The following is a 23180-nucleotide window of genomic DNA, read 5'->3' as shown; positions in this document are numbered from 1 at the left end:
GGAATTTGAAGACAATAGTTCATGGGAGTGTGTGTGTGGTGATGGTGGTGGTGGTGATGGTGGTGGTGTGGGGGGGTGAATCAAAACTCTGTTCATTGACAATATGCATCAAACCAACAAACCACCAAAATCACATCGGCACAAAAAAAATCGAAAAAGCATCCCCATACAATTTCGAAAGAACATTGAAAAAAGGTTATATGGGACACAATGGTGCATTTACAAGGACTGCTTTGTAAAAAAAATGCGTTGCACGTTGCGTATATATCTCCCGTCTTGGGGGGTGGCTAGGGGGCGTATTTACGAGGGGGGCACTGAGGCATGTGCCCCCCCCCCAGCGGATGCCTGTGCCCCCCGTGAATAATCTCTGTTGAGTTATAGCTGTGTAGATGAAGCTTATTTTCTTGTGGCGCCCCTAGAAGAAATGTGCGCACCCAGGGGTGCCCCACATCCCCCCACAATTACCCATCCCCCAATCCCCCCCCCCATTTCTGGCACAAATTTACACCACTGGTAGCATAGCGGTCAAAATACTGTAGCACCTGTATGTTTGCAGCTTCATTTGCGTTTCACTGGCTCTGCTAATGACATAAACATGATGTACACTATTACTTATCGTAAATCAATGTCTGGGGTGGATATGTGGATATTAATCAATTATATTTGTGCTAATGGCACGTCTTAGAGTCACAGAAGGGTCTTATGATAAAAGAACGCGTTTGATAATAATTTATTTTGAAATATTCTTTTGTGCTTGCTACTTGGTACCTCGTAGGGCCTACGTGGTAGTTGTCCTCTTGAATACTCCAGTTGATAGTCTCACTAGAAGGCCTGGGAGAGTGGCTTAATTTGAATTGTATTTCATTAAATCTGTGGTGGTTAAAGACATCAATAGTATTCTAAGGGAGCCTGTTCCATTTTCGAACAGTCCTTGGTAAAAAAAAAAAGGGGGGGTTCAAGTAGTAGTTAGGTTTGCTTGCAATTTCAGAGAGGTGGGAGTTGTCTCCTCTGCGCAGTCTAGCTCTCTTCGGTGAATATGCATCTGATTTGATTGGTAGTTTATTTTTGCTTATTTTGTGCGGGTTGGTAAGCCGATTTAGTTCCCGCCTTTGTTCAAGTGTCGCCAGTGAAAATATTGGTAACACTGCTCTTCCTCGAGTGGTTGTTGTACACAAAGCGTGCATCTGAAACCCTGGAAAAGATCAGGTAGTTTTGGGCTGGAAAAAGTGATCGTCAGAAAGACAAATAAAACCTTGATATTTATAAATGGGATGTTTTGACCAATTTAAAAAAGCTTCTGAAATGTGTTTGCCCCATTTCCCGTGTAGGATCTCCTGGGTCGGCCATGCACAGACCCCCCCAGTTTGATGCGGCTTCTGATTGGTTGGAAAGTTTCTACTAGCAACGAGACCGCCCAGCCTCGCTTTGAATCAACCCAAGATGGCGGAAAACTTGAAGGACTGGCGGCGGGGCGGTTGAACTTGTTGTTCTTGTTGCAGGATATGTTATGTCGTGTATTGGAGTAGCTGTGGAATCCATATAAAATATTCTTTCCGAGGATTTGTACATCATGGATGTCGGAGAACGGGAATTCTTACGCGACCAAGGTAAGCCTAAGGTGAAAGGGTCTAACGTTATCAATTGTGGTTATACTAGGCCTACATGTATATACCGTACTATTCCGCCTCCGTGAGTATCTGTACAAAAATGGGGGGACTTAATGCAGTGCTGCATCACTTGCGTGAAAACTGAAAATAAGTTGGTGGAGCGGAGGCTCTAGTCTGAATTTGAATCCGGTAGGCATGGCCGTAGGCGTACCAGTTTTTGTGGGTCTTCTTAGGCAGCAGCAATAATACACATGCAGCAGTTGTAACGTTAGAAATTGGTGCGAAGAATTTCAAAATCAGAAGATTCAGAATTCATAGTGAATGCTGGTCAACTCATAGAGTCGTACACCGACCAACTCGTACGCCGCCAAACTTGGGCAGTTCACACAGGCGTCGGAGCATTAACCTCGTACAAGCTTTTGCTGCCGTGTTTTCACCAAATTTACCTGTAGTAAGTTTAGATGTAAATCAATTAAATGTAAATAAAATGTAAATTAAGTAAATGTAAATAACCAGATAAGCTGATTGTTCGTTACTTTTTTCTGTTTACGTCGAGACTGGTATTTTCAGATTTGCTTAGATATCCTTAAAGATTGGTATTAAGTCACATTAAAAAATGTCCGTAAATTTAAGGTGTCCGTAATTGACTTTTCCGTAAAATTACGGAATTGTTCCATAATTTTACAGGAACAAGTCCGTAATTTTACGGGAAATTTCAATTTAAGGAGACCATAAATTTACAGAAAGTTTTTACAGTGTTTAAAAGATATGTGGCCTGCGAGGGCAAAAATTAAAAAGAAAATAACTGCATTGAATAATCTCTTTTTTGAAAATGTGTGGCCATGGGGCCACTGGCTCTGAAAAGAGCCGTTTGTTTAGGTGGCTCTGATCCCCGTTATCAGTCAAGGTAGTGACGGGAATTAAGGATGTTTCTAATAACATTAGTTATATACTAGGCGTACGAGTTGGTCAGCGTACGAGTTGGCACGCGCACGGCTTGACCAAACTGCACACGAGTTGGTCGGTGTACGAGTTGGGTGGCGTACGAGTTGGCCTGCTTCATTCTTAGTTACGTTATGGCCTGACAAGTAACGTGGTTACATGGACATGCATGACATAACGGACAGTCAATCAGTGACACTAACAGTCAGTCAATAGCCTTTGTAGGCTAACAAGTTAGGAGTCAGTGTCACCGTGGTCACTATCACTGTCATACCCCAGGACTGCCTGACTGTGGGGTCCGACATCCGCCTTGCTCCACGAGGGAGCAGGGCGGATGTCGCACCCCACAGTTCTTGAGATATCAGTGTCATTGACAAGAAAAACTGTAACCACGGTAACTGGAAAGAATTCCATCCTATACGGACACCATTCGTTTGAGGAAGAGTTCCTTATCTGCTCTGAGCGGAGAACACTGAGTACGCGTAACTAATTTATTCCGGCTTTTATGGTCTTTGCATACACGCAGTAACCACCTGTCTTTCTTTTGCTGATTGGGGGTGCACTGCAGCTCAGGATGGATAGGCCTACCCTGTACACACGATACAGTCAGGGACCAAACCACAATCTAGCGGCATTGCTAATTTTTTGCTCATATCGCTTGTTCAAGTTGCGATGATGTCGTGTTTATCTGGATACCTGACAATGGAAATAAATGATGCAATAGGACACGTACTTCCCCAAAGTCAACAATGTTTAACTTAATGTATTTTTTTTTTGAGGGGGTTAATCACATTTGGATTAGTTTCTATCATGTTTTATTATTGCCGCATGTACGGTCTTTGCCTACATGCAGAATGCGTGAAAGAACCTGCTTGTAACCACCTGTCTTTCTTTTGCCGATTGATGATGCACTTCAGCTTGGGTCGGATTTCGAAATGACGAAGTTTGTTTAATTAGTTACCGTTAGTTAACTGTTACAAAAACATCACATAAAGTCCAAATCAGTGGACTCCCCACTGAGGGGGTGAGTCGGCAAGGGCGGAGTTGGGTGAGTCGGCTAAGGGGCGAGTTGACCTAAAATCTCTCATGATTTTTGCACAAGATTGAGTGGTGTCTGAGAACTCTTTTTGCTAACCCTATGGCTATAAAAAAAGCACAACTTCCTGGAGCATAACAATTGAGAAAAAAATATATACACGGATTATACGTTTATGACATTTTGTTTTATAAACGGCAGTACGGTGTATGTTTTATGGCCTGTTTAACAATACATCATGGCAGAGATGTCATTGCTTTAATATCAACATACATGTAACCATGGATTTTTGAAAAAAAGATTTTTATAAATATCAGGTCAGGTGTGAAAAACTAGTCAGGCGGCAGTGTCTACCTAATTAAAATTCGTATAAGAATTTGATTTTCAGGGGCCTCATAAAAAGGAGTGTCTCCTCAGTTTGGCCTGTTTGAAGTGAAGAAAATGTTCTCAATTGAATGTCTTACTGTATGTGGTGTGAGTTTACATGTATGTGATGTGGAAATGTAGTGATGTTTCAACCGTAGAGTTTAGCATGATTAGGCTACATGTAGTTGTCTGAACAAAAAAAGGGTTGGGATTAGACAGTCTAGCACGGGTAAAAAGGATTTCATTTGGCTCTAATAAGGGTTTCCAACTCGCTTGTTCTCACTAGACACTAAACACTGTTGCTCAATATCAACAGACATGTACCCATAATTGTTATGTAACAGCTGCACAAACTGTCATAACAGAACCACTGACTGTTCATGTGAATACCAGTACAACAGAAAAAATATGAAGGACACATTCATGATACTGTCGACGGTTTCTTCCTCGAGACACAACATGTTGGACCGGATCTACAGTACATGTATGTAGGTTGAATAGCCCGAAACAGTAAACTATCAGTAGATTATTGGTTAGAGATGCTTCCACTTCCACTTTCCAAAAGGAGTATGTATTTCTGTGGCGCCCTTACATTGCCCTTTAACCAGTAACTTGCTACAGTGTGCCTACATGTACCTGTATATAAATGGAAGATTTATGATACGTGCATTGAACCGTGGCAAATGCCTTGCAGCTGCCCATTTTGCAGTATGCAGCAAATGCTGACAGTGAGGTGGGATGTACGTTATAAATAATGAATTGTTCCAAGTCGTTATTGAGATTGAGTTCCTATATGAAATTGCCTCTTCACCAAAGACTCACTGTTGGCTAGCAACTAGGCCAGTCCATAATTTAGGAGTGTCATAGTCACGACACCAGCAACACTTGAAGTCATCTCATCTCTCCAGAGTACATGTACTTGTACACAAAAAAGCTAGCCGGGCTCAAACCTTCATACATGAATACTCACGTTATTTACTGTCTGTACATGTACCCTTTGTTGGAGTAGCTTACACTTGGAAAGAGGATTTTGTTGGTTTGTTCATTTGTTGGGGTGTTTGTTTATTTTTCTGTCATAAAATCTTTGACTACTGCAGTGATGTGGAAGCTTTTTGTGAATACTGCAGGAGGCTGCATGAACCAGTTCATTTATTTGGTTCATTATGTTCAATACATCATACTTTGTACATATTTTACAGCATTTACCTGATCCGCCATTGGAGTGTTATTGTTAGGTTTTTACGGTTTCCTTTGAAATTCAACGAGCCATTTTTATGTCACCTGATGCTTTGTTTGAAAACTCTGGTGTTCGGGCAAAGAGAGAAATACGAATTGCTTTGTTATGGCTTTTGCGTATTTTCTCATTTGTTTTTTTTGCGTAACATGTAGTTCAGCGGCTGAATGCAGAGTTGCAGCACTATCAGGAGAAGTATATGCCTCTGGAAGAGAAGGAAAAGGTACAAAGACCAACAAAAATCCCACCCTAAAATGTGCTGTTAAAGTTTGATTTGTGCATTCAATTTTTAAATGAACCGACCGAAATCAAAGCAACGGAATTCCTTAAGGTCCCCCAAGGAAAACAGTGCTGTGATAACAATGGAGCTGCATGGTAAACTGAAAAATATGACAGTGTTTTTAAAAACTGCCTTGTTCATTTCATCTTTTGTTGCTCTCTAGTTTAAACAATAAATCGTTTTTTCCCTTTTGCAAGTCCAATCATATTTACCAGTTAGTAATAGTTCTTTTAAGGCAAATCAGGTGGAATGAAGCTGAAATAAAGCATTCAAATCACATGAAGTATTGTTTCAAACATTCAAACAAGTTTGAATTATTCTTGTAAATGTTAATGCGTGGACCAAATCAATATTTTCCTTGGTATGTCTTTTTAATAAAAGTATTATGGCATTGACAATGGCAATTGATAACAATTTTGTTGTTTTTTTTGTGTTAGCATTCACAATTTTGTTCAGGGTTTAATATGATTTTGATGACTGTTTCCAGGCAAGCTTGCATACTTCAGCAGGTCCTCCGGCTCCATGGCTGACAAGTAAAAAGTAATCATTTGTGCCTTTTCCAGTTGTTGAAACCCAAGCAGTTCGCAATCCTCCAACAGGAGAAGAATTGAGGACTGTAGCCCAGGATGGACGCCAGTCTTCATTTACATTAATTCTAACCGACATTAAGAATATTAGTACCCTACAATGTGAAGAAAATAACAAAAATGTTTTCCCACTTTAACCTGACGGAGAGAGCTGAAATTTCATTCACGTATTCCTAATGTCTGGAAGTACATGTACCCACTTGCTAGGTTTAGAATAAATATCTTTCGGTGACTGATCTGTAGGGAAAGTTTTTGCCAAAATTTCCGTATAGTATGATGAAGTGATATTCTGGATGTTAGTTGCAATCCCACGATGAAGACATCATCCAAGAATAAATATCATTCGGTGACTGATCTGTAGGAAATATATCACAATTCTGTCCTTTCGACATAAACATCCAAACGCACCAGTACATGTACACATACATGTACAACTTCATCTGGCTCACTGCCACTTCAAGAATCACTCAAAATAATGTTCGGTATCTTTTGGTCTAGGAACCAGACTTGGCAGTTGCTGTGCATTTTTCAACCTCTTCCCCATCAGTTATTCCAGCTTGGCTTTCTACATGTATGCGTAGGGGCACACCGCTCTACACATGGTGAATAGGAATGCGTTTTGTGCCTGAGTGCTTAGTGCGAAGTTCATTCGAATTTTTACAGTAGACGCGATGGAAGCCTGAAATTGTGATGTATATTTAACTTTCAACAAATATGTCACCCAAGGACATCTTTACATATACATGTACATACAATGTACATACTTATTCCAAACCTAGCTATTGAGCATATGAATGAAATTTCAGCTTCATGAACGTTCTGATAAAATTTTGAAAAAAAAAAAAATTCCCAAAATTTCCGTATAGTATGATGAAGTGATATTCTGGATGGTACAGTAGTTGCAATCCCATGATGAAGATATCATCCAACCTGGGCTGGGGGAAATGTATGTATGTAAAGTATATTGAAATATTGTTATATAGCAAACAATACTGAGAACATATCATTAAATGTAAGCCTAGCCTAGCAGGTGTAGCAGTGGATTCAAATGTAGATAGCCGATCTTGTACAGGTACATGTATTATGAAGTTGCACTACCTCATTGTCTGAAAATACACTGAGCAGCCCACAGTCAAAATGTGTGAAAAAGAACTTGACACCCACCACAGTCGTGTGACATGCACTTATTTTGACCTGTGTCTGAAATGGCCACTTTGCTGCATTGGCAGCTGGAGTAGTGTTTTATTTTCTCAATAGAGGAGCTTGAAAGTGAATTTTACTTTTTGTGTCACCAGTTTATTATCGCCACTTATTGCTGAATATGATCACCAGCTGTCATCGCTACGGAAACAGATAAAAACATACAAGGTAGGCGTGCTTTAGCTCTCTTGAACTTTAACCTGACGGAGGGAGTTGAAATTTCATTCACATTTTCCTATTGTCTGGAAGAACCCACTTGCTACCGGTAGGTTTAGAGTAAATGTCTTTTGGTGACTGATCTTTAGAAAATATATCACAATTCTGTGCTTTCGACACAAACATCCAAACGTACATGTACAACTTAGTCCGACTCACTGCCACATCAAGAATCACTCAAAGTAACACAGCTACATGTATCAGTATTATGTTTTGGAATGTTTGCTCCTAGTTCATTGTAAACTATTTATGGCCATCTTTGAGAATAGCTTATTCCTGATATCATTACCCTTTTTGATGAATGAAGGAAAATATTTCTTTTTCATGAGAACAAATCGATGTGACCAGGCTTTATTAAAAATGTTTACATGGAAGTTGTTATGATTTTTTTTTCAGGCTGAACATGTGGAACTGTCTGGGAAAATTGACAAACTGGTGAATGAAAACAACAGGTGAAAATGATGAAAAGCTGCTCATGTATTTAAAATCAATCTGATTTAATTTTGTTCAGATTTATAACAGTTGAGATTGGTACTGATTAAACCGTCATTAATGATTGATTATTGATAAGTCCGGATCAGGTTACTCAGGAAACTGAAAGTAGAAGCCTGGTCTACCTGGTGGTCCTAAATGAAATCTTCAGAGCCAATGGGACCAATTTATTGATCCTTACCGATTTATATATTGGTCATTGATCAGCAATGGCCAACTTACCTGATCCAGTATTCAGGACCAGTTAGAGACAATCATATGTCCCAAGCTTGCAGCTTATTTGTTGATTAATCAACATTGATCAATTGTTTGATTGATGATCGATCAATCCTGCTCAGGTTACACAAGGAGTTGAAAGCCAGTATTCAGGGACAGCTAGAGGCAGTGCATCAAGTCTCTAGGGCAGACACCAGCATAATTGAAGAGCAACAACTTATCGACAATCTACAGAAGCAGATAACTCTAATCACACAGGTGAGTGAAGTGCAACGCCAGCATGTTATTTTGCTTTCAACATTATTTATTATATTCTGAAGCGTTGGTGTCTGAATTTATAATGTATAATAAAATTATACCCATGTGATGATTGTCCTGTGAATGCCTTTTGAAAATATACCCCATTGTCAGTGCCAATGGGGAATTTTTCAGAAGTGTTGTAAAATTATCAAATTTTAAAGCAAACTCCGCTCTTTGCTTTGGTTTGTCAAGTTAATCTGTGTTTACCACTCATTGGTGGTTGTGAATCTTTCATTTAGTCCCATTACATGTTTTACATTCACCTTTTTAACCATAACCATGTCATATGTTTCAGTAATGTCAACGTATTGACTTAATCTGTAGGAGAAAGATTCTGCTGTGGAGATGTGGCAAGAAACAGTGCAAGAGTTAGACAGACTTGCCAAGGAACACAGGGTCAGTGCTGAGATCTTTCATGTATACTCTTCATCAGTCATTCTGTCCTTTTGTAAAATTTCCAGTCTAGAATCCAGTCGTCTTTGCGTGAACCCAACAAGGCACATTGGTAAGGAACTTTTTAGTCTTCCAAAATCCATCACTGTGCATGAATCTTGCGACGCATTCTTTGTTCTTCAGCTCCCATGGGGCATTACCCTCCATGCAAAGTACTTTTGGCTAGACTCTACTTTCCCCAGTTGTGCTGAATCCTCCAACACCCATTAGATTTTGAAGGATCTCAGAGACGGTCAGGAGGAGGGTTCTTACAAGACACGTTTTATATCAAGTTGTGGTACTTTCCTCGTCTTCTACCTCTGCAACCCAAAGTTTGAATACAGTCAAGGTTGGCATGTGAATTGGGGTCTGATCAGTCCCGACCTGATCCCTTGGGGTTTCCCTGTTCCCAATAACCTATTGATGATACTGTATTTGTGTGCAGGATATGTTGGGGAACAATGAAGCTCAAACCCAAAGATACCAGGCTGTTCAGGTATGAAAATTCTTTTTCCACCTTGAATCCTGATCCCAAAATTGTATTGCTTAACTAAACTCAGAGTAGAAACAAAAATAAGGTCAGAGTTAAGTTCTTAGATGTTTTACCCTTCCCCGTCTGATTTTCTTTGGGTAGCAGTTTACTGTGAGTATTTCTTTTGAATTATTAGTGTACTGATTCTTTCTTTTTTTTCAGGAAAAAATGTCCGCCTTAATGAGTCAGAATCAAATCTTGGTGACTGGAAACCAAAAACTAGACATGGTAAGTGAGAAGGAGTGATTGCATTGGCAGATGAATGAAATTCACATGATGTAGGATTGCTGTAGTCATGATTTTGATCAATGGGTTGAGTTACATGTACATTGGGATATGGCCCTGATATCTCAGAGATTAACAGACCTAAACTATAATGACGTTACGCTTTGTATACGTATGTGCTTTCCCATAGGGATGGATGTGTCCTACCCTGCTGCCATAGGAAAGCACATATGTAAACACAGTGTGATGATCATTATGTTATTGGTATATTCAGAATAGTTTTCACAAGCTTTAATTGGTTATGAAATCAATACATTTTGATGATTTGCAGAATGGAATAACCTTTTAAACATTTCGAATTAATTGAATACTTGCCATGCCCAAATAATTTCACTTGAAAGACTGTAAAGAAGTAACTCTAACTACTTAATTTTATTCATATAGGAGCCTATGAATCTGTCCGAATCCTCCGCTATGTAGAAACACATGACACTTTGTTTTAGCTTTCGTACTGTAGGTAATTCATGCCTCCTGTAAAGTACAAGTGTCTTGTACTAGTCTTGGGATCAAACCTTCCTCAATCTTGCAATCCTCCAATACCAGTTGGCGGGGTTTGAAGTTTCTGGAAAGCTCCGGGCTGAAGAAACTGTGATTGGTCTGAATAGCTTAATTTGGCTGTTAAGTCCACTGATGCTCATGTTGGAAGTCGAGTTCCCCTGTGTCTTCTCTAATTGAGCCAAACTCTCTTATTTCTTGACCAGGCCAGTCAGCATCTCCAGCAGGTGATTGCCTCCCAGTCCCAAGAGCTAGACACACTCAGGGATCACCTCAAGAGAGCCAGGACTGATCTCAGAGCAGCAAACCTACAACTGGCTGAGATGAGAAACACAGCTGAGAAGCTCAAAGAAGAAAATCTGGCCAAGGTACTAGCTGCTTTTGTTGTTTCACATCATGTGCTCAGACCCTGAAGAGGGCATCGGAATGAGAAAATGCCAATCAATTGATAAACCTGTTTGAAAAGTTGGAATTTCATTTTTAAATTTAACTTAATTCAGGCCATTTAATAAGGGTGTCTGTCACAAATTCTGTAATGAATTAATGGACAGCACTTACTGTACACTTCTTTTTGTTTCAGTGACATGGTTGGCTTTTATGCTTTGGGAAAGACAAAACAATGAAATCTTTATATTGTCAAGTTTTAAGTACGGGTAAGATGGCAATTCAGAATTTGGAAACTTTAAGACGTTAATTTCACCTTACGAAACTCATGTCGTTTAAGAACAGACAATCTGAAAGACCCACGTTTTTTCCCATTCACATCATATTACTGCATCCTATTTTGGAATCATGGTTATCCCTTCCATCTGCTGCATCTTGGTCAAACACCTCTCAACATTTCACCAGAAACACACTATCATCAACACCAGCTTAGCAATATCCTGTTTTTTTTCCTGTCAGGAGAGGGAGAGTCAACAGGCCAAAGGTCGAGAGGAATCAGCCGACAGTAGATTGACACAGCTACAGGCTGTGGTCATGGACCTAGAACACAGGTAAGCTTTAATGCCATTCACTCTCCCTATCCGTCACGTCAACCGTACTCCAAACTATTACCAAAGTGTTGTTAACAGCACCCACCCCCCGGCACAGTTTTCTAAAAACCTGCAGGCCTCAGTTGGATGCGTTTCTTTCCTCCATAGATTAACTAATTTATCTGAAGAAAATGCCCAGTTGCTTGCCAACCTGAAGGAACAGGAGGAGAGGATGCGATCCTTACACCACAAGTGGTAAGCACGCAATAACACCGAGTATGACGGAGCAAATGCCATCCATAAGCATCAGAACTTGTACGTTGTCTACTGATAAGGAAAATGTGATGATGGTGGGTGAAGCAACTGTGTTAAAGCGGTGTTCAGATCTGGCACATGACCACAGTGAACGTTGTAAAAGTATCTTAATTGTAGCCACGCTGTTGTTACGAACAATTTGCTGGACTGATTTCTGCTGTGCAGTGGCAAAGCTGAGCGGAGAGAGCATGAAGCATTGGCCCAGGTACGAGACAGCATCCAGATGGTGGAAAACGCTCTTCTTGAGAAAGATCAGGTCAGTCACTTGTTGGAATTTATTAGGATGTCTTTGAGATGTTGTTTAATGCTGTCGCACAGGCTTGTTAAAGTGTTGCTGATGGCCACGTTGTGGTTAAGACAATGTCTTTTTCATTCTGGCAAAATGAAGTTCTTAATTTTAATTTTTTAATAACAGCTTTTAATTGGAAAAATCAGCCGACCCCAATATTGCTATTATTCCAAAGGAAATGATGAGAACATTTCCAGATATTCAGTCTTCAGACATTGTCTCTCTGTATTGAGCCCCAGCCTTACCTTCCTTTACTGTCAGGCCCTGGTGCGCGAGCAGCAGAAGACTCATGAACTAGGCAGGCTCCAGGAAGCCCTGTCCAAGCTGATCAACGAGGCTGGCAAGAGAACCAGACAAGAGGTGGACAACGTCAGGAAACAGTGCAACACCAACATTGGGAAACTCATGGAGGAGATACAGAGCCTGGAAATGGTAGAGAAGGGCTACAGTGGATCCCATCCATAGAGCTATATCTAGAAACCAGAGTGCCAACTTCTCATTTCTCCGTGCGAAGAAAATTTGACACCGTCCTGGGCGTAGACATTTTGAATCTATCTGCATGCTTGTAGCACATGTATAATCAAATAGAATGAATATCGAATAATGTATTCTAAATGCAACCCGCAAGCACAACCTATGCAAACATAGAGAAAAATGAAATGCTTATTTACTGATTGTGCGTTCAGGTTTTCAGGTTTTTTGTTTGTCAGGTTTGTTGATGGATCGTTTCAGACTACAGACGCAGATATGCAAATAGTCGTACAAAAGCCGTACAAAATTTCAAGTTTTCCATAGGTTTGTGCACAAACAGACATCACTTTGTACAGGAGTCAGTGCTCTAGTTTTTATATATAGCTCTGTGGTCCAAACCAACTGGCTGTGCCTCCGAGTAGAACATTCGCTGCTAAGGCTATGGCTTCCATAGGTGCATGTATTAGACATAGCCATACAAAGGTCAGTGGGAGGGGGTTTGGCTATGTGGAGTAGTTGGTGAGTCTGCTGTGAGTCGGGTCGAAAATTGATAAGACCTGAATTGTATGTAGGAATGTGGAGAGTTTTAAGACCGGGCTGAAGACGCACCTTTTTAAACAAGCATTTTTAGTTTCTAAGTATTGATTTTAACTGTGGTACATGTAGGTTTTATTTATTTCTTATTTATTTATTCATTCATTTAATTATGTATTTCTTTATTTATACTTATACTGATGTACAGCACCTGGGAACAGCTTGATTGGATTGGGCGCTTTATAAATGTCAATTATTATTATTATTATTTATTATGTATACCTGCCAACCGTTCTTGCCAATCGAAACTGTCCAAATTTTTACAGTTTTAGAATGCGAAACATCAGAACGTTCCAATTTCAATTTAAAAAAAAAAAAATTCCTGGCAAAATGGGGCTGTATTGAAGAATAAATGAGGGTGCTATTTGGATTACAAATAAGCCTGACTCCAAAACCTCCACAGTTACCACACATTTGCAAGAGGACATTGTGCCAAGCTGCAATCTAACTGGCCTTTCTCTAAACAGGAGAATGCCGAGAAGCAAGCTGAGATTGAAAGAGCCATGAGGGAGAAGAGGGCAGTAGAACAAGAACTGGAAACAGTAAGTTGAGCACTCATGTAATCTTGATCGGTCTTAATCTTGATAAGCCGACATCAGTTACTGGCTCTATCCACTCTGTTCTCTCTCTTGTCATCATCTTATTCCTTGCATGAATGCAAATAAACTCCTGACAGTTTGTCTTCAGATCAAGGTGTTTTAAAAGCCATTAATTAATAATCTCCTGAAAGCAAACGTCGACTACTCACAAGAAATCATAGTGTGGAGAGCATAGCCAAAGTGCATGTGATTTTCATGTTAATATACACAAAACTAGTTTTCTTGTTAAGGATTCTAGGTCTATGCCAGCAGTGAAGTTCAAGTATTCTAGTACTTGATTTGAATCAGCAACCTCCAAAATGCCACACTTTTGACCTATCCAGCCCTATGATTGCGGTATTCAGTATTCAAACATTCCTCAGGGAAGTTATTAGAAACATTTTCATCCACATTACATGCGCAATAAACCTTAAACAGTCCACTGTTGTGTTTTTATATTTGTTGTAATTATGAACTTACTGTTTCACTGAACTCCTGAACTGATTCTGCTGACAACAGGTGTACAAGGAGGGGACCAAGGGGCCGGATGACCATCTGTATCAGGAGCTACAGGGTCGGGTTAACATAGCTGAAAGGATGAGATCACAGGCGGCAGTGCAAGTGCAGAAACTAGAGAAGGCTATGCAGAGAATGGAGAGCAGGTGAGATACAGTCAATCAGTCAAGTAATCTAACAGTCAACTAATGCAAAGCCTTGGTACAGGTGCAGAAAGTGGAGAAAACTGCAAAATATGTCAGTCAGTCATTCCATCAGTCAGTCAAGTAATCAGACCCTCAACTAGTGCGAATGTACACTGGTTGTGTAGAAACCAGAGAATGCTACTCACTGAATGGTTTGGAGAGCAGGTGAGCTAATCAATCAGTCTGGCCTGGTTAAAGGTCTTGGGAAAAGGTCTTGACTGCAACACTGGTAACTTCTGTCATAGCTGATCACCTGCCACTGGCAGTCTTGACCCCTCAGGAAATGTAAGTGCAGTCCATTTTCAGCAAACTTCCTGGCTCTTCCCCTTCCACAGCCAAGAGGAGGAGAAGTCCCAGAGCCTCCTGATCAATGAGCAGCTGAAACAGCGGCTGGACAAAGTGGGCAAGGAATGTGAGGCAGTGTCAGAGGAGAGGCTGAGACTGACGGAGGTTGCGGATGATTACAAGAGACGACTCCTGACTGCCCAGAAGGAGAAAGCTGCAGCTGAGAGGAAGTGTCTGTCCCAGGTGAAGTTGAATGAGCCTTATGAATTGGGTTTTTCCCATAATAAGTTTGAAGTTGAGTTTGAAGTCTTGCACCGTAAGGAAAATGCATCTTTATCGTTTTCTCTCCACAGGTTTCTCTGGGCTTTCAATACAGGTACTTTTGAAGAATTCCAGGTCACTTTATCAGAAAGAATTAAGATTGTTAGTGTTTCCTTTGACCACTTGCTGCCGGGTGGTTTGAAAAATGCAGTGCACATAATCGGGACTTTTCCAAGATTTTCAGTTTTAACAATTCTTCAACAATTCATCATTTCAACTAATGGACGTTTACACCCACATGAATCACTTTCTGGTGGCCACTCTAGTCTGACAGACAAAATCTAATGACGCCGGAGTATTTCAGCCAGGCCTGCAGCCTGATAAAAAGAGCCCAGATTGTGCAGTGTTATATAACTTTCTTTTGTTCACGAACCTGGCACAGTGTGCTGCTGACCTCTTTTCAATAGGGGCCAGATTAGCGTGCAGCGGTGCTGTGTGGCTCCTCGCTGCAGTGATGGAGTGCTTTTGTCCCCGGTGGTAATCTGCTCGCACTAAATGCCCACAACCGTGGTATACTGTTTCAAAACAAGGCTGGATTATCTCCACTATTGACAGTGAAAAAATGTTGGTAATGCCCAGCAGCTCAGTCTTTTGTGCCGTGCACGGTCTTTTGTTACAAGGCCCAGCTCTTTTGTCCCAGTTTCGGGCTCCCCGGCTTCGTGTATAAAGCCTATGTGCTCAAAAACGGGTCCCGGGGCAGCAAGAGGTTAAAGGAGAAGTTAGCATTTGATTGCTATGTCTGAATGCTATGGCTATGGCTTGAAATAACACATGCACTTATAGTAGCCGCTGACTAGTGGCTACAGCCACTTCCCATAGACACGTGTAGTAGATTCAGACATGGGTTGATGTCTTTGTTGGGCATACAGATGACGGCCATGCAGCAGGAGACGAGCCAGTTACGAGCGGAGTACGAAGCCAGGCTGGACAGCACCGAGCAAGGCAACCGTCAGGCCATGAAGGAACTCAGAGAGATGCTGACCGCTCAGCAGAGGATGAGTGCAAAGTATGCACAGCAACTTGCTGTATTCCGTTGGGTCACTACAGCTGTTCCATTGGGCTGATACTTTGGGGTGGTACTACTAAGACCTTTATTTTTATGAATCTTTATCATTTTTTTTCATTAGTGTTGAAAAAAAGGAGTAGCATTAATTACACTTGTCTGTGATTGTTTAATGCTATACTTTTGTATAACAGTACTTTTTACAAGACGCAACATGCTTCTGCTTATTTCCCTCATTATCATTCCTCTTTTTTGGACTAAAGATGGAGGGAGGAATCCAAAACACTTGCCCAGAAATTTGAGGCCAAAGTGAATGATCTCAGGTAAGTGTAACCTTTACAGAGATTGTTTCAACAGTTTAGGACCAAAAATGTCTGATGTCTGTCCGTCCTTGTTTGGTTTTTAAATCTCTGATGTCTGTCCGTCCTTGTTTGGTTTTTAATTATTTGCTCATGACTATCACTGACACCAGATATTTTTTTGGGGGGGGGCTGAGTTAGTTTTGGATTACACAGGATGCACATGTGCTGGCTGTGCATGACATTGGCTTTCTCTGCTAAAATGATGATGCTGACCTGATTATGCTTTACACCTCTCCAGAGTTCTTGTCAAGCTTGTCGCAAGTCCCAGGGAATAAACGGTAATATAGGGAATGCATTTGCCCAGTTCATTTTGAAAAGCAGGGTGATGGGAGACTGGATGACTTGTCTTAGACTTTGCAAGGAGTTGACATCAAAATATTGCTTCTCATGGATCAGTTGCTATGGTTACGTTGCCCGACAGATCAGAGATAGCCATGCACAAGCAGCGTTCGGAGGAACTGACATCACAACTCAGCCAGCAGAGGGAGATGTTTCTGGAGGTACGTCAGCTGGCATTTTCTTTCGACTTTTTCCATACGCAAGTTTAGCCAAATTGCCAAGATGAATGTTTGACATTCATCAGTCTAAGCAGCTTTACATTTCCTTGAATGGATAGTCCTTGGTGTTGTGATATCTGTTGGTGATGTTTTCATGTTGTTTTATTCAATTTTTAGAGTGAGAGGAAGCAATCAGAGGAAGCAGAAATGATTCGCAAACTCAACCGCAAACTTGCCGATACTGAACTCAGGGCTGCCACTACAACGAAACAGGTTCTCATCATCTTGTAACGTCGTAGCGCACTTTCACTCACATCAAAATCTGTTACCACTATCTCCCTTTGGTACTCCTGCAAGAAACCTTCCTGAGCCCTCCAAACTCTTGCAGGAAACCATTGACACATTCTTTGTAATCAAGAATCGTCAATCCCCATGTAAAGTCAACGTCGCTGGAGTCTGTACCATCATCAACCTGCAAGATCCTTCAAAACCTCTAGGAGGATTGTGAAGGCTTTCGGGAGGATGAGGGTTGATTTGGAGTGAGGCTGATATGTTAGTTATCCTAATGGTAAAATGTTGCCCTCACTTGGTGGCGGAATTTGCAACGGCTGCTCCTAAATTATGGAATGCCTTGCCATGGCACATACGATGCAAGCAGAGCCTTGCCGTTTTTAAATGTAAAGTAAAAACTTACCTTTTTAATGTTGCATTTGCACAATGATATTGCACTGCAAAATTCTTGATTTTATTAGTTTTATTTATTGGGTTATTATTGTTAGTTTAAATTTTAATGTAGGTTTAGCTGTGATTTCTAATTTTAGTGTCACCGTGTCTGGTATAATTACTTTTCTTTTAGCGTAGGTAGGTTTAGAGGCGTCTGTCCCCGGGAAAGATTGAGACATCGCCAATGCCAGCAGGGTTAGGTCTGGGTAAAATTGTTTTCCCTATTGTTGGGACAGACGTATCCCCATACTGCCGTTTGGGTACTAGCATGGTGACATTCATTCATTCATCCCTTCATTTCTTAAATCCATTATTTTTTACGTCACCTTGTACTGCACCGTTGACCATTTCTTATGGAAATGGCGCTTTATAAATGAAACTTGTGTTTCATGCTTTGACAGCTGTCGGAGCAGTTAGCCAGAGAGAAGCGACTGCTGCATGACAGGAAACACCTGCAGAATGAACTGGAGAAGCTCAAGCTAGAATCCAGTCGGTCCATCAGGTAAGTGGTGGGAGTCAGTGAGTGGGTTTGCCACCTGTTTGTTGTCACACATACGTGTAGATCTCAGTCATCTCACTGTTGCTTTTACCGGCACAGATTCAGTAAAAAAGGGTTACCAAGGTAGACTGAATCTAAATTAGATTACTGATTTACACATCGATGCAAAACAATGGGAAAGGTGAAAATTTAGACTTTTTGTCAGAAGATCTTCATTATCTATTAATCACTGTGTACTGCATGTACGTTGGGGTGCGTCATGTGACCCACTTAACCACTTCCTGCCGGGGATTCTGGATCCGGACATGTATGCTTTATATGCATGGCCGCGGTCTCCAAACATGGACAAAGGGAACAGGGCCTTGTAACAAAAGATCGTACTCGGAACAAAAGACCAGGCTGCTGGGCATTACCGACATTTCTTCACTCTCAAAAGTGGAGATAATCCAGCCTTGTTTTGAAACAGTATACTACGGTTTGGGGCATAGAGAGCGAGCGGATTACCATTGGGGACATGAACCGCACAGAACCACTGCATGCAAATCTGGCCCCTATTGAAAAGAGGTCAGCAGCGCACTGAGCCAAGTTTGTGAACAAAAGAAAGTTTAACACTGCACAATCTGGGCTCCTTTTACCAGGCTGCAGGCAGAGGGGCCACCAGACAGTCCTTCACGTGTTTGTAAGTGTCCAGTAAATGAAGATTGGAATTTTTAAAGAATTTTGAAAACGGAAAAAAATGATAAATATCCCGGCCCAGCATCATCAACATTGATACCTGCCCCTTCAGGAAGTGGCTAAAAAAGGAGGTGCACTCAGATTGATTTTAGAACAACCAAAGACAAAGCTTTGTCTTGGCACAGTCACATCCAAAATCCTGGGCCTGGAAGAACTACTCAAACTAAAGGGACATAATCCAGTCAAGGTTCAGGGTGATTCACACAGGTGCACAAAATACCACTTAATATTTGCCTTTATATTTGCCTGGTGTGCTGACTTACTGGCCTTGGTTTAGACTGTGACTTGTTCATAGAATGGTCCTTTATTTTTAAATTGTGTCCATGAATTCCCCTGATGCAGGTTACCTGATCCAATCCACTTATCAGACTTAGACAGACCTGAAGCCATGCTAGCAGCCAACAGGATCCACAACGGCAGAGCGACGATGACCCTAGGCCAACATCTCAACCTGAATGGCAACAATGCAGCAGGTGGCATGGGTGGAGGGACCACTAGCCACATCAGCAGTGTCCGCAGCGGGCGATCCTCATCTCTTGGGAGTGGCAACTCTTCACCGATGTAGTTTATATAAGATGTGCCCCGTGGAGGAATTTGGTTGGACATGGGGTCAATCTCACGGGCTGCTTAATGGATAAAGGAAACATCCCAGCAGGTTTCAAAACTTGGATATGCTGATCCTGTTCCCTGCTCTACCCTTCAGTCCGCCTTGAGTAGAAATACCATCTGAATGCTTGAAAAGACTCATGTTGGTGGGGAGTGTATTAGGGATTAGATTCCTCAGCTTTTCAGCTGATTTCAGCTTTTTTTCCCTCACTGGATGTGTACAAAGGCATAGGAGATTTTCACAATTCAGCTTCTTTATGCCTTGTTTCAGCTGTTTTCACCTATTTTTATCATTGGTCAAATCTCACCCCGGTGTATATCGTGTTAGTAGTGACACAACTGTAACCTCTCGCATTTCATAGTCATTTTTGAACCTGCAAAGTGCAGTTCCCACAAAAGGAGTCTCTGTTGCTAGGAAAATTGCACCTTCTTTTGGTCCCACTCGGGACAGATACTCTGCAGCATGGTATTTTAAGTAAGGTGTGAAAAGAACAAAGAGTATTTAAGCTGTCTTTTGAAGTTAGCATGCTCTTCACCGTACATACACCTGTTAGTGAGTAACTGGGTTTGTTAGCGCAGAACTGCACCAAGAAACTCATTTGTGAAAATTACTGTAACCTTTGGGCTAAGACAGGCAGTTCAGAGAATGGGGCGTCTTGTTATCTGTGTATGCAGAAGTGTAGACAAGGCAGTGATCTATGTGGGTTTATACGGAGAACCTCATGCTGTCACTCAAATGTATCACATGGCCAGTAGCAGTCGACGTCCCTGTCCCAAGGTATGCTCACTCTGTCAATACCAGAACAGGGTTTTTCATTGCAAGCTAAATGCCAGATACCTACCAAATGTTGAAAATTCTATGCAGTGCTTTGTGGGCATTCTAAGGATTCCTGTTTGCATAACTTTCTTTTGACCAGCGTTAGGCTGGAGGCACTGAAGCACAGGAACCATTAATGAGGGTTTGATATGTGCCTTGCCGTTCTTAAACCTTCGTGGAAGATTCGGATCAGCAGAATAAATGCTCCTGATAATGCCTGAGGCTTATAAAGCCAAAGCACATTTTTATTATCGTTCATAAATACCTTTTTAGTCAAGAAGTCAAAACAAGTTTTAAAAATAATACAAATTCTCAACAATTTTGTTGAGCAGTTTCACTTCATTTTTTCAGACATCCCTCTAGCCATGTTATGGTATGTTCCTCTCATGGATTTATTTATTTATTTACTTTTTACCCTGGGGGATCCATTCAGTAAGCCTGCTCACTGATCTCCCATGGATCCCAGCTTACATAATTTAAGACATTAAAATACCAAAAATACAATACAAAAAATAAAAAAAGGATGAAAATTAGCAAAACAAATAAGAACTCATTTTACCAATATAATCAAACCAACAAAAAAATTGCACACAGTTCCACAAAAACTCATAGATTATAGTACACTACAACACAATGTATAGTCATAACAATCCCCTTATATGGAGATTGCCATGGTCATGGCGCCTACTTTGTGAAGTGGCATGCAGCCATGTGGGTGTTTTATCTATTGTTTAAGACCAGCCATGAGACAGGCTCTCAACCAGTAGGTATAGCTAAACTGTTTTAGGTATGTATTAATGGGTCTTAATAATAGGTATACTGTTGCAGCATATTAGGTCTAAGTACCCAAGTTTGACAAGAAATAAAGAAGAAAATATGAGTTCCAAATATGGCAGGAGATATAAATTGAAAAGTGTCAGTCAAACTAAAGAACAAACTCAAGAGGTGTGATAGTTGTAACAGAATCGCTTAGCAAACATGATGCAAATTCTTTATCGGAACTGAATATTTTGGCACAAAGGAATATTTACCCATCAAATCCCATACTTCAGTATCTGATGATCTTTTTTTTACAAGAGGGGCCTTGTAAGAATCAATTATTGTCATTTCTATGAGTTGTAAATATTTTTATTTTTTTTCCAGAAATATAAAGTGTGTGTGTGCTTGTTTATTTGAATGAATTGTGGTACAAAGGTCTTAAAAGGCTGCATTTGTAATTTGGAAAAATAACATGCATTTACTAGTTAATGTACATGTAGTATTCAAGCCTTAATATTTTTAGTATTTGCATTCAGATTTCTTTTACAGCTTTGTAGTACATTGTATTTTGAAATTAACCAAATAGCCTATGGAATTGATTGCCTTTGCGTTATAATGTTGTTTCAATGGAATATATATTTATTAGCTTGTTTGGTTGAAACGTGTGTTGATGCATTTCCTAGTATTTGACTATCTGCTGGATACTGGTTTTTATCAGTAAAACCAATTCTCTGCCTTACCTTGATACAAGCATACAACTCCATTGTATGTTTATCCTTCATTTATTGACTAATGTTGATTTCCGTATCACACATTTCATTTCAAGTGTCATTTGATTTTCACTACAATACCTGGGTGCTTTTTTTGAGAGCTGATGGTAAAAAAGTTAGTTGAGTTGGACTCGAACCAAAGACCCTCTGCTTACCAGTGCAAGGATTTTACAACGTGACCACCGAGTTTGTCAGGGTCACATGGCATGTTCCATCAGCAGTCCTCACTTTGATGTTAATCAGTTCAGAGATGTTTGCCACTCTTCATCGGCTCTTACCTGAAGCATACCATGCTCAACACCACCTGTTAGTTTTCAGGACTCATTGTTTACTTTTCTTTATAGGGAGGTACCTTTCTTTGACTTCTACAGTAAACTTGCATGTTAACTCTTTTGCATTGTTAAAACTCTCACTGCCTCAATCGCCACAGTTGATGAAAGTTGCGGTGAAATGCAGATGCCAAAAAGATGCAGACTAGTAACTGAGAATACCAGGGTCGGTGTGAAAAAAAGACATCCCTAATGACCTCCCCTTGCAACAGGTAGAAGCTAGCAATTGCATCCAGTGACAAGATTTATAATTCTGTATGGACTTCCTTGAAGAAGTGTACCCTTGGGCATAAAGCAAAGCATTACTGTGGCTCCCACACAGTGTGCAAGCGGCTTATGGATGAGTGCATTTCATGTGGAGGTAACACGAATTTGCATTCATTCAAGTAAAAAAATTAGTTGCATGTGCACCACACCTGTGATATCACATAAACCATTCACTGAATCAATGATTTAAGTCCTGCTGCAGTAGCCTGATTCCAGACCCTTTTTTCTCCTGAAATTTCAGATCACCTGTTGGTAATGTACAGGTGAGCAAACTCTGCCGTGTACCTGAAATTTCAGGCACAAATGTTACAGACTTCCTTCGTGCTTGAGCGCGCAGCCATTGATTGTTCATCAAACTACTGCGTCTGCTGGTCTGCAGTAGTCTAAGGCAAGCACGTACAGTCAGTATGGCCCCAGATCTTGCATTTTATTCTGTTGAGATTTTGACCTGGTTTTCTCCTTCCTGGTCGCATTATTTTACAAGCTGAACAAACATTACACAGGGTATACTAGGACATTCCTTGTTTGATTAAAAAAATTGTAAGCTGAAATAAAACTTTTGTAAACCAAAAATGTGGTTAAATGTATTGTGCATTATTTAAAAGGCATGCAACTTTTCCTTGGATCAACTGATTTCCTCATTTTTCACTTCACTCTCATGCCATTGGAATTTGAAAAAAACAGTACAAAATCTTGCGAAGATTGGAATTTCCTCTTTTTTGTCAAAGACCAAGTTGCAAGCCTGATGAAAAAGAAGTTTGTACTTTCTCTGCATTGAATGATTTGTGTAGAAGGCACATCACTGAAGAAGGTAAGTTGATAATCACTTGAAAGTTTCTGTTGTGAAACAAATAATAATGAAGTTATTGATAACATGCACTTGGCACTCTTGGCACTATGCCTTGGTAGTATTCAGTCTTGGCATGCAATATTTTTGCTCTCCACCTTTCTTGTTTTTTTTTCTTGCTTTCTTCAGGTATCTGTTAAGCTTAATACCCGGTGTTACAAAGCAAAGAAATTTTTAAGTGTATTACTAATGCATTTTCCGATCATTAACCCTCAGAA

General features: G+C 40.6%; 1 protein-coding gene across 2 annotated transcripts; it reads left to right on the top strand.

Moving 5' to 3' along the window:
* The first annotated feature begins 1416 nt into the window (after positions 1-1416).
* sclt1 (sodium channel and clathrin linker 1) lies at positions 1417-22688 on the top strand. Of its 2 annotated transcripts, none has more exons than XM_022223936.2 (23): positions 1417-1607; positions 5341-5408; positions 5953-6005; positions 7348-7420; positions 7865-7920; positions 8299-8434; positions 8801-8872; positions 9354-9404; positions 9603-9668; positions 10427-10588; positions 11124-11215; positions 11363-11449; positions 11675-11765; positions 12060-12230; positions 13331-13405; positions 13961-14103; positions 14478-14670; positions 15618-15754; positions 16015-16074; positions 16535-16613; positions 16788-16883; positions 17735-17835; positions 18910-22688. In XM_022223936.2, the coding sequence occupies exons 1-23, from the start codon at positions 1571-1573 to the stop codon at positions 19130-19132; spliced, it is 2322 nt and encodes a 773-aa protein (XP_022079628.2). In that variant the 5' UTR covers positions 1417-1570; the 3' UTR covers positions 19133-22688. The 2 variants fall into 2 exon arrangements, with proteins under 2 accessions (XP_022079628.2, XP_022079629.2); XM_022223937.2 differs by having other exon boundaries at positions 18936-19094.
* The last annotated feature ends 492 nt before the right edge of the window (positions 22689-23180 follow it).

The sequence above is a fragment of the Acanthaster planci genome, linkage group LG02, assembly GCF_054643075.1.
Source record: "Acanthaster planci isolate LZ-2023a linkage group LG02, COTS_SCS, whole genome shotgun sequence".
In the NCBI taxonomy this organism is placed as follows: Eukaryota; Metazoa; Echinodermata; class Asteroidea; order Valvatida; family Acanthasteridae; genus Acanthaster; species Acanthaster planci.
This window is presented reverse-complemented; position numbering and strand designations above follow the sequence as displayed.